The 12,323-nt window shown below is 45.6% G+C and overlaps 1 protein-coding gene across 2 annotated transcripts in view; it reads left to right on the top strand.

Annotated features, from left to right (window-relative positions):
- The window catches only part of LOC109906099 (seizure protein 6-like), a 168,109-nt gene that overhangs the window by 139,388 nt on the left and 16,398 nt on the right, over window positions 1-12,323 (top strand). For both annotated transcript variants that reach the window (XM_020503757.2, XM_031791025.1), the window contains exons 5-6: window positions 1,928-2,113; window positions 3,758-3,926. In XM_020503757.2, coding sequence (XP_020359346.2) covers window positions 1,928-2,113; window positions 3,758-3,926 — 355 coding nt within the window. The remainder of the gene's footprint in view (window positions 1-1,927; window positions 2,114-3,757; window positions 3,927-12,323) is intronic.

Raw genomic sequence — 12,323 nt, 5'->3', positions numbered from 1 at the left:
GCCTGCTAGTTCTCTTATCTCTATGTGTGCTTGAGGAATCACAGAGCGAAGCAAACATCTTGCTGAGTGTGTGTGTGGTTGACAGGGCAGAGCCAGGTCAATGGATATGATTTATCACCCTATTTAAGCACTGTACATCAGTGAAAGCTGGTGGCATGAGCCTGTCCTCTTCTAGCTCCTCCGACCAGCCTCCACTGCTGTAATATTTTCTCTACTGAGGAGAGGCAACGTCTCCTTGAGACAGAATCAATGGTGGAGTGCTGCACTGCCTTCCAACAGGCTAACAATGAAGCTGCAACAATTACAGTCAGACACACAGCCTGGAACGAAGTCCACACATATCTCTGTAAATAGCTGGGGATGAGGGGAAAAACACTAACAGTTGTTTGTTAAAGATCCACTTGTGGGTCATTCTTGGTATACAGACAGGACAGTACTCCTGGTCCCTATTACATGTTCACAGATTGAAAAAACAGTACCGTTATTGATCTAGGTCCCTCAGTGGGTATTCAGCCAAGCAATGCATTCTGTTGAGCATGATAAGCATTAGGAAGCCATACTGTATGTGTGTGTGTAGTATGTCATGAATGTACCTGTATGAAGAGGCAGAGGGGAGGGCAGATAGGCCTGTTTTATGGCCTCCATTAGGCATATGATGTATTTGATGACTTCTGTAACCGTAAAAGCATTGGTTTCATGCAATCAATTCTTGGGCCGACTCTCTTCTCTGTATACATCAATGATGTCGCTCTTGCTGCTGGTGAGTCTCTGATCCACCTCTACGCAGACGACACCATTCTGTATACTTCTGGCACTTCTTTGGACACTGTGTTAACAACCCTCCAGATGAGCTTCAATGCCATACAACTCTCCTTCCGTGGCCTCCAACTGCTCTTAAATACAAGTAAAACTAAATGTATGCTCTTCAACCGATCGCTACCTGCACCTTTCCCGCCCATCCAGCATCACTACTCTGGATGGTTCTGACTTAGAATATGTGGACAACTACAAATAACTTGGTGTCTGGTTAGACTGTAAACTCTCCTTCCAGACTCACATAAAACATCTCCAATCCAAAGTTAAATCTAGAATTGCCTTCCTATTTCGCAACAAAGCCTCCTTCACTCATGCTGCCAAACATACCCTCGTAAAACTGACCATCTTACCGATGCTCGACTTTGGCGATGTCATTTACAAAATAGCCTCCAACCCCCTACTCAACAAACTGGGATGCAGTCTATCACAGTTCCATCCATTTTGTCACTGACTGGAATGAACTACTGGAAACACTTATCTCCCTCACTAGCTTTAAGCACCATCTGTCAGAGCAGCTCACAGATCACTGCACCTGTACATAGCCCATCTATAAATAGCCCAAACAACTACCTCTTCCCCTGCTGTATTTATTTATTTACTTTGCTCCTTTGCACCCTGGTATTTCTACTTTGCACACTCATCTACTGTCCTTTATCTTGGCCAGGGCGCAGTTGTAAATGAGAACTTGTTCTCAACTTGCCTACCTGGTTAAATAAAGGTGAAAATAATCAAATAAAATAAAATATGACCAGACCAATCCATCATGCTGAGACACTAAGGTTATCCTCTGGAATAACACAGGTCCTATGGACATGTACTCTGGTAGGATAGGGTCTATGACCTGTCAGTGTTCATCCTCACACCTCTCTCTAAATATACCTTAGGTTTGGTTCCCCTCCCTCTAAAAGTCTTTATGATGAACAAGAAAGTGTTTTCTGTACTTACACTTTTATTTTGAGTCAGCTGTTAGTCGCAGTTTGTGTCCAACTCTCATTCTCTCTCTCTCTCATCCTCCCTCTCCCCCTCCCTGTCTCTCTCTTCTCCTCCCCTCCTTCACTCTCTCTCTCTCTCTTCTCCACCCTCTCCCCCCTCCCTCTCTCTTGTCCCACAGCCTTTGTGTTGAGCTGTACCTTTCCCCAGCGGCCGGTCTGTGGGGATGTGTCTGTGAGCAGCCTCCACTCTGGTGGAGAGGCCTACTTTTACTGTCTGACTGGGTACCAGCTGCAGGGAACCAACACACTGACCTGCCTCAACGCCAGCACCCCCTACTGGAGCGGCACGGAGCCGCAGTGCCACGGTGAGGGCTGGGGGCAGCTAGCTACACACCTCTCACCCCCAAATACCACAATGGGACCAGTAGACCTTGCTATGCACACATACTTTCTCCACAGTTATTGAACATATTAATAGACACAAACACTTTTCTCTTCTCAATCCTTATCACATAGCCTTTCAAAAACAAATTCACATGTGATTTGTCCTGTAACTATTCCTACCAGAGCATCAACACAGTTCTTCCCTCTGCAACAAGTGAGACGTGTAACCACATGAACACGTTGTCCTCGCTGGAGCAGTGAGACCACTTGAATGATCTCACACTCACTCAGCTTGGTGTTGCTCAAAAGTTCATTGGGGTTTAATTATTGTGAGCTGCAGTGTCTGTTGCACTGGGGTGGTGAATGTTAAACAGCCAGCCCTTTTCAGCCCTTTTCCTCGCCTCTAAGAAGTGAAGCACTAAACAAAACAAGACACGTTTTTGTTGTTGTTCTCAGCCGAACCAAGGACTGCGTCATATTTTCTCTTCCAAGAAGTTCACCTCTTGATTCTGCTTGTATTCGTCTTGCATAACAAGCACAGATTCAGACAGGGTTCAATCCCGGGTGGAGGACCATTTAGAAGCAGATCTCATTTTGGTGCTCAGATGAGCACCAGTGATGAATAGTGAGTGAATGTTTTAGTCCTGGGTTGGAACAATGGGTCTCTACATTGTTTTAACACTGAATGGAGAGCAGGGAGGCTCCCTCCTTGCGTTGGGCATCGTCAAGGCATAGTTTAGAAAATGTGTGGAGAGACTATAAGGATTCTCTCTCCTACCATTCATACAGTGTGTGTGTGTGTGTGTGTGGGTGTGCCTGCGTGCCAGACAGTGGTCCCAGAGCCTACAGCACGGTGTCTGCCAGGGTATGATTACTGATGGCAGGGCAGAGTGCCACAGAGTAGGTTAAGGCTGAGGCTGCTGCTCTGCTTTAAATAAGCCTTGTTTCTACCTAGCTTACCTTCACCTCGTCTGTTGTGATACACTGTTACCAATACCAGACCCACTCTCTCTTTTATTTATTTACACAAGCTCAAATCTTGCTCTTACTCACCACCTCGACTCATTGTGTTCTCCGGATGTGTCTCTAGTCATGGTTTACCAAGGTACAGTATTCTCTGTTGTGACACATTCTGTTTGACTGAGATTTAAGCAAATGTTTCTCCCAGACTAAAATATGTCTCTCTCTCCCTCCTCCTCCCATCCCACCATTCTCCTTTCCTCTCCTCTCATCCCACCCTTCTTCTCTTCTGTCCTCTCCTCCCATCCCACGCATCTTCTCTTCTGTCCTCTCTTCCCATCCCATCATTCTCTCCTCTCCACCCACCCACCCACCCATCCTCTCCTCTCCTCTCCTCTCCTCTCCTCTCCTCTCCTCTCCTCTCCTCTCCTCTCCTCTCCTCTCCTCTCCTCTCCTCTCCTCTCCTCTCCTCTCCTCTCCTCTCCTCTCCTCTCCTCTCCTCTCCTCTCCTCTCCTCTCCTCTCCTCTCCTCTCCTCTCCTCTCCTCCCATCCCACCCTTCTCTCCTCCCATCCCACCCTTCTTCTCTCCTCTCATCCCATTTTTCTTCTCTCATCTATCTCATCTTCCTTCTCTCCTCCCATTCCTACTTCATGGGCATCCCAGCTGCCTGTGGTGGCATTGTCCGGAATGCCACGGTCAGCCGCATTGTGTCGCCCGGTTTCCCTGGCAACTACAGCAACAACCTGACGTGCCATTGGCTTCTGGAGGCCCCAGAGGGACAGCGAGTGCATGTCCACTTTGAGAAGGTGGCCCTGGCAGAAGACGATGACAGGTGGGATGTTGGTCATGGGGTTCAATTCACTACAGTGTTCAGTCAGACCTGGGTTCAAATAGTATTCATTTTGTTCCAAGTATTTTGAGGTTTGATTAAGTGTGTCCAGCTCCGCTAAAGGATGGGACTAAAAACAAACAAAGGATAGGCAAATTAACATAATTTAAGTCAATTGGAGGTGTACCTGTGGATGTATTTCAAGGCCGACCTTCAAACTCAGTGCCTCTTTGCTTGACACCATGGGAAAATATAAATAAATCAGCCAAGACCTCAGAGAAAAAAATTGTAGACAAGTCTGATTCATCCTTGGGACCAATTCCCAAACTCCTGAAGGTACCACGTTCCATAGCCAACCCCTCATTTGACCGCCTTTCGTTCCAGTTCTTTGCTGCCTGTGACTGGAACGAATTGCAAAAATCGCTGAAGTTGGAGACTTTTATCTCCCTCACCAACTTCAAAACATCTGCTATCTGAGCAGCTAACCGATCGCTGCAGTTGTACATAGTCTATCGGTAAATAGCCCACCCAATTTGACCTACCTCATCCCCATACTGTTTATTTACTTTTCTGCTCTTTTGCACACCAGTATCTCTACCTGTACATGACCATCTGATAATTTATCACTCCAGTGTTAATCTGCAAAATTGTAATTATTCGCCTACCTCCTCATGCCTTCTGCACACAATGTATATAGACTTTTTTTCCCCCTACTGTGTTATTGACTTGTTAATTGTTTACTCCATGTGTAACTCTGTGTTGTCTGTTCACACTGCTATGCTTTATCTTGGCCAGGTCGCAGTTGCAAATGAGAACTTGTTCTCAACTAGCCTACCTGGTTAAATAAAGGTGAAATATATATATATTTTTAAAGACGACACCATTTTGTATACCTCTGGCCCTTCTTTGGACACTGTGTTAACTAACCTCCGGACGAGCTTCAATGCCATACAACTCTCCTTCCGTGGCCTCCAACTGCTCTTAAACGCAAATAAAACTAAATGCATGCTATTCAAACGATCTTTGCCCGCACCTGCCCGCCCATCCAGCATCATCACTACTCTGGACGGCTCTGTCTTAGAATACGTGGATAACTACAAATACCTAGGTGTCTGGCTAGACTGCACCTCAGCCACGCTCAAGGTCCTTAACGATATCATAACCGCCATCGATAAGAGACATTACTGTGCAGCTGTATTCATCGACCTGGCCAAGGCTTTTGACTCTGTCAATCACCGTAGTCTTATCGGCAGACTCAACAGCCTTGGTTTCTCAATTGACTGCCTCGCCTGGTTCACCAACTACTTCTCAGATAGAGTTCAGTGTGTCAAATCGTAGGGCTTGTTGTCCGGACCTCTGGCAGTCTCTATGGGGGTACCACAGGGTTCAATTCTCGAGCCGACTCTTTTCTCTGTATATATCAACGAATTCGCTCTTGCTGCGGGTGATTCCCTTATCAACCTCGACTAGGACGACACCATTCTGTATACATCTGGCCCTTTTGACACTGTGTTAACAAACCTCGAAACGACCTTCATTGCTATACAACACTCCTTCCGTAGCCTCCAACTGTTCTTAAACGCCAGTAAAACTAAATTCATGCTTTTCAACTGATCGCTGCCCGCACCCGCCCGCCCGACTAGCATCACTACTCTGGACGGTTCTGACTTAGAATATGTGGACAACTACAAATACCTAGGTGTCTGGCTAGACTGTAAACTTGTTCTCAACTAGCCTACCTGGATAAATAAAGGTGAAATTAAATTACATTTAAAAAATCTGTACAAACAATAGTACGCAAGTATCCGACAGAGATGGCCGCCTCGCTTCGCGTTCCTAGGAAACTATGCAGTTTTTTGTTTTTTTACGTGTTATTTCTTACATTAGTACCCCAGGTCATCTTAGGTTTCATTACATACAGTCGAGAAGAACTACTGAATATAAGATCAGCGTCAACTCACCATCAGTACGACCAAGAATATGTTTTTCGCGACGCGGATCCTGTGTTCTGCCTTACAAACAGTACAACGGAGCGGATCCTATGCAGCGACCCAAAAAAACGACTCCGAAAGAGAGGGAAACGAGGCGGTCTTCTGGTCAGACTCCGGAGACGGGCACACCGTGCACCACTCCCTAGCATTCTTCTTGCCAATGTCCAGTCTCTTGACAACAAGGTTGATGAAATCCGAGCAAGGGTAGCATTCCAGAGGGACATCAGAGACTGTAATGTTCTTTGCTTCACGGAAACGTGGCTCACCGGAGAGACGCTATCCGAAGTGGTGCAGCCAACGGGTTTCTCCACGCATCGCGCCGACAGAAACAAACATCTTTCTGGTAAGAAGAGGGGTGGGGGCGTATGCCTTATGGCCAACGTGACATGGTGTGATGAAAGAAACATACAGGAACTCAAATCCTTCTGTTCACCTGATTTAGAATTCCTCACAATCAAATGTAGACCGCATTATCTGCCAAGAGAATTCTCTTCGATTATAATCACAGCCGTATATATCCCCCCCCAAGCAGACACATCGATGGCTCTGAACGAACTTTATTTAACTCTCTGCAAACTGGAAACAATTTATCCGGAGGCTGCATTCATTGTAGCTGGGGATTTTAACAAGGCTAATCTGAAAACAAGACTCCCTAAATTTTATCAGCATATCGATTGCACAACCAGGGGTGGAAAGACCTTGGATCATTGTTACTCTAACTTCCGCGACGCATATAAGGCCCTGCCCCGCCCCCCTTTCGGAAAAGCTGACCACGACTCCATTTTGTTGATCCCTGCCTACAGACAGAAACTAAAACAAGAGGCTCCCACGCTGAGGTCTGTCCAACGCTGGTCCGACCAAGCTGACTCCACACTCCAAGACTGCTTCCATCACGTGGACTGGGAGATGTTTCGTATTGCGTCAGATAACAACATTGACGAATACGCTGATTCGGTGTGCGAGTTCATTAGAACGTGCGTTGAAGATGTCGTTCCCATAGCAACGATTAAAACATTCCCTAACCAGAAACCGTGGATTGATGGCAGCATTCGTGTGAAACTGAAAGCGCGAACCACTGCTTTTAATCAGGGCAAGGTGTCTGGTAATATGACCGAATACAAACAGTGCAGCTATTCCCTCCGCAAGGCTATCAAACAAGCTAAGCGCCAGTACAGAGACAAAGTAGAATCTCAATTCAACGGCTCAGACACAAGAGGCATGTGGCAGGGTCTACAGTCAATCACGGACTACAGGAAGAAATCCAGCCCAGTCACGGACCAGGATGTCTTGCTCCCAGGCAGACTAAATAACTTTTTTGCCCGCTTTGAGGACAATACTGTGCCACTGACACGGCCTGCAACGAAAACATGCGGTCTCTCCTTCACTGCAGCCGAGGTGAGTAAGACATTTAAACGTGTTAACCCTCGCAAGGCTGCAGGCCCAGACGGCATCCCCAGCCGCGCCCTCAGAGCATGCGCAGACCAGCTGGCCGGTGTGTTTACGGACATATTCAATCAATCCCTATACCAGTCTGCTGTTCCCACATGCTTCAAGAGGGCCACCATTGTTCCTGTTCCCAAGAAAGCTAAGGTAACTGAGCTAAACGACTACCGCCCCGTAGCACTCACATCCGTCATCATGAAGTGCTTTGAGAGACTAGTCAAGGACCATATCACCTCCACCCTACCTGACACCCTAGACCCACTCCAATTTGCTTACCGCCCAAATAGGTCCACAGACGATGCAATCTCAACCACACTGCACACTGCCCTAACCCATCTGGACAAGAGGAATACCTATGTGAGAATGCTGTTCATCGACTACAGCTCGGCATTCAACACCATAGTACCCTCCAAGCTCGTCATCAAGCTCGAGACCCTGGGTCTCGACCCCGCCCTGTGCAACTGGGTACTGGACTTCCTGACGGGCCGCCCCCAGGTGGTGAGGGTAGGCAACAACATCTCCACCCCTCTGATCCTCAACACTGGGGCCCCACAAGGGTGCGTTCTGAGCCCTCTCCTGTACTCCCTGTTTACCCACGACTGCGTGGCCACGCACGCCTCCAACTCAATCATCAAGTTTGCGGACGACACAACAGTGGTAGGCTTGATTACCAACAACGACGAGACGGCCTACAGGGAGGAGGTGAGGGCCCTCGGAGTGTGGTGTCAGGAAAATAACCTCACACTCAACGTCAACAAAACTAAGGAGATGATTGTGGACTTCAGGAAACAGCAGAGGGAACACCCCCCTATCCACATCGATGGAACAGTAGTGGAGAGGGTAGCAAGTTTTAAGTTCCTTGGCATACACATCACAGACAAACTGAATTGGTCCACTCACACAGACAGCATCGTGAAGAAGGCGCAGCAGCGCCTCTTCAACCTCAGGAGGTTGAAGAAATTCGGCTTGTCACCAAAAGCACTCACAAACTTCTACAAATGCACAATCGAGAGCATCCTGGCGGGGTGTATCACCGCCTGGTATGGCAACTGCACCGCCCTCAACCGTAAGGCTATCCAGAGGGTAGTGAGGTCTGCACAACGCATCACCGGGGGCAAACTACCTGCCCTCCAGGACACCTACACCACCCGATGCTACAGGAAGGCCATAAAGATCATCAAGGACATCAACCACCCGAGCCACTGCCTGTTCACCCCGCTGTCATCCAGAAGGCGAGGTCAGTACAGGTGCATCAAAGCTGGGACCGAGAGACTGAAAAACAGCTTCTATCTCAAGGCCATCAGACTGTTAAACAGCCACCACTAACATTGAGTGGCTGCTGCCAACACACTGTCAATGACACTGACTCAACTCCAGCCACTTTAATAATGGGAATTGATGGGAAATTATGTAAATATATCACTAGCCACTTTAAACAATGCTACCTTATATAATGTTACTTACCCTACATTATTCATCTCATATGCATATGTATATACTGTACTCTATATCATCGACTGCATCCTTATGTAATACATGTATCACTAGCCACTTTAACTATGCCACTTTGTTTACATACTCATCTCATATGTTATACTGTACTCGATATCATCTACTGTATCTTTCCTATGCTGCTTTGTACCATCACTCATTCATATATCCTTATGTACATATTCCTTATCCCCTTACACTGTGTATAAGACAGTAGTTTTTTTGGAATTGTTAGTTAGATTACTTGTTCGTTATTACTGCATTGTCGGAACTAGAAGCACAAGCATTTCGCTACACTCGCATTAACATCTGCTAACCATGTGTATGTGACAAATAAAATTTGATTTGATTTGATTTGATTTGAAGTATAAACTCCATGGGACCACGCAGCCGTCACACCTCCCAGGAAGGAGACGTGTTTTGTCAATCCCAGAACAACAGCAAAGGACCTTGTGAAGATGCTGGAGGAAACAGGTACAAAAGTTTCTATATCCACAGTAAAAACGAGTCCTATATCGACATAACCTGAAAGGCCATTCATTAAGGAAGAAGCCACTGCTCCAAAACCGGCATAAAAAAAGCCAGACTACGGTTTGCAACTGCACACGGGGACAAAGCTCGCACTTTTTTTGAGAAATGTCCTCTGGTCTGATGAAACAAAAATAGAACTGTTTGGCCATCGTTATGTTTTGAGGAAAAAGGGGGAGGGCTTGCAAGCCGAAGAACACCATCCCATCCTTGAAGCACGGGGGTGGCAGCATCATGTTGTGGGGCTGCTTTGCTGCAGGAGGGACTGGTGCACTTCACAAAATAGATGGCATCATGAGGAGGAAAATTACGTGGATATATTGAAGCAACATCTCAAGACATCAGTCAGGAAGTTAAAGCTTGGTCGCAAATGGGTCTTCCAAATGGACAATGATCCCAAGCATACCTCCAAAGTTGTGGCAAATTGGCTTAAGGACAACAAAGTCAAGGCATTGGAGTGGCCATCACAAAGCCCTGACTTCAATCCCATAGAAAATGTGTGGGCAGAACTACTTAAAAAGCGTGTGCGAGCAAGGAGTCCTACAAACCTGACTTAGTTACACCAGCTCTGTCAGGAGGAATGGGCCAAAATTCACCCAACTTATTGTGGGAGGCTTGTGGAAGGCTACCTGAACTGTTTGACCCAAGTTAAAACATTTAAAGGCAATGCTATCAAATAGTAATTGAGTGTATGTAAACTTCTGACCCACTGGGAATGTGATGAAATAAATAAAAGATGAAATAAATAATTCTCTCTACTATTATTCTGAGATTTCACATTCTTATTAAAATAAAGTGGTGATCCTAAATGATCCAAGACAGGGAATCTTTACTAGAATTAAATGTCAGGAATTGTGAAAACTGAGTTGAAAAGGTGTATGTAAACTTCAGACTTCAACTATATATTGAATATATATATATATATATAAAACATACCAGTCGAAGGTATGGACACACCTACTCATTTTATAGTTTTTCTTTATTTTTACTATTTTCTACATTGTAGAATAATAGTGAAGACATCAAAACTATGAAATAACACATATGGAATCATGTAGTAACTAGAAAAGTGTTAAACACATCCAAATATATTTGGGCTTCTTCAAAGTAGCCACCCTTTGCCTTGATGACAGCTTTTCACACTCTTGGCATTCTCTCAACCAGCTTCATTAGGTAGACACCTGGAATGCATTTCAATGAACAGGTGTGCCTTGTTCAAATTTAATTTGTGTAATTTCTTTCCTTAATGCGTTTGAGCCAATCAGTTGTGTTGTGACAAGGTAGGGGTGGTATACACAAGATAGCCCTATTTGGTAAAAGACCAAGTCCATATTATGGCAAGAACAGCTCAAGTAACCAAAGAGAAACGACAGTCTATCATTACTTTAAGACATGAAGGTCTGTCATGTCAAGCGCCATGATTAAACTGGCTCTCTTGAAGACTGCCAGAGGAAAGGAAGACTCAGAGATACCACTGTTGCAGAGGATAAGTTCATTAGAGTTAACTGCACCTCAGATTGCAGCCCAAATAAATGCTTCACGGAGTTCAAGTAAAAGACACATCATAGCATCAACTGTTCAGAGGAGATTGCGTGAATTAGGCCTTCATGGTCGAATTGCTGCAAAGAAAACACTAAAGGACACCAATAACAAGGAGAGACTTTCTTGGGCCAAGAAACACGAGCAATGGACATTAGACAGGTGGAAATCTGTCCTTCGGTCTGATGAGTCCTAATTTACGGTTTTTGGTTCCAAACGCCGTGTCTTTGTGAGACGTAGAGTAGGTAAACGGATGATCTCTGCATGTGTTTTTCCCACGAGAAGCATAGAGGAGGAGGTGTGATGGTGTGGGAGTGCTTTGCTGGTAACACTGTCTGTGATTTATTTAAATTTCGATGCACACTTAACCAGCATAGCTACAACAGAATTCTGCAGCGATAAGCCATCCCATCTGGCTTGCGCTTAGTGGGACTATCATTTGTTTTTCAACAGGACAATGACCCAACAATCTTTGAAAAATCTCAAATATAAAATATATATCATGTAGTATCCAAATATTTTTGGTTACTACATGATTCCATGTGTTATTTCATAGTTTTGATGTCTTCACTATTATTCTACAATGTCAAAAACACTTGAATGAATAGGTGCACTATTAGGTTTCACTATTGGAAAGCTGCTGCGGTCATCCTGCTACAGACCTAAACTGCTACAGACCTATATCTATCCTACCCTGTCTTTCTAAGGTCTTCGAAAGCCAAGTTAACAAACAGATTACTGACCATTTCGAATCCCACCATACCTTCTCCGCTATGCAATCTGGTTTCAGAGCTGGTCATGGGTGCACCTCAGCCACGCTCAAGGTTCTAAACGACATCATAACCGCCATCGATAAGAGACATTAATGTGCCGCCGTGTTCATCGACCTGGCCAAGGCTTTCGACTCTGTCAATCACAACAGTCTTATTGAAAGACTCGACAGCCTTGGTTTCTTAAATGATTGCCTCGCCTTGTTTACCAACTACTTTTCTGATAGAGTTCAGTGTGTCAAATCGGAGGGCCTGTTGTCTGGACCTCTGACAGTCTCTATGGGTGTGCCACAGGGTTCAATTCTCGGGCCGACTCTTTTCTGTATACATCAATGATGTTGCTCTTGCTGCTGGTGATTCTCTGATCCACCTCTACGCCGACGACACCATTCTGTATACTTCTGGCCCCTCCTTGGACACTGTGTTAACTAACCTCCAGACGAGCTTCAATGGCATATAACTCTCCTTCCGTGGCCTCCAACTGCTCTTAAACGCAAGTAAAACTAAATGCATGCTTTTCAATCGATCGCTGCCCGGACCTGCTCGCCCGTCCAGCATCACTACTCTGGACGGCTCTGACTTAGAATACGTGGACAACTACAAATACCCGAGTGTCTGGTTAGACTGTAAACTCTCCT

Source organism: Oncorhynchus kisutch, linkage group LG15 (genome assembly GCF_002021735.2).
Source record: "Oncorhynchus kisutch isolate 150728-3 linkage group LG15, Okis_V2, whole genome shotgun sequence".
In the NCBI taxonomy this organism is placed as follows: domain Eukaryota; kingdom Metazoa; phylum Chordata; class Actinopteri; order Salmoniformes; family Salmonidae; genus Oncorhynchus; species Oncorhynchus kisutch.
The sequence above is the reverse complement of the archived record's forward strand: the minus strand, read 5'-3'. Positions and strand labels throughout refer to the sequence as shown.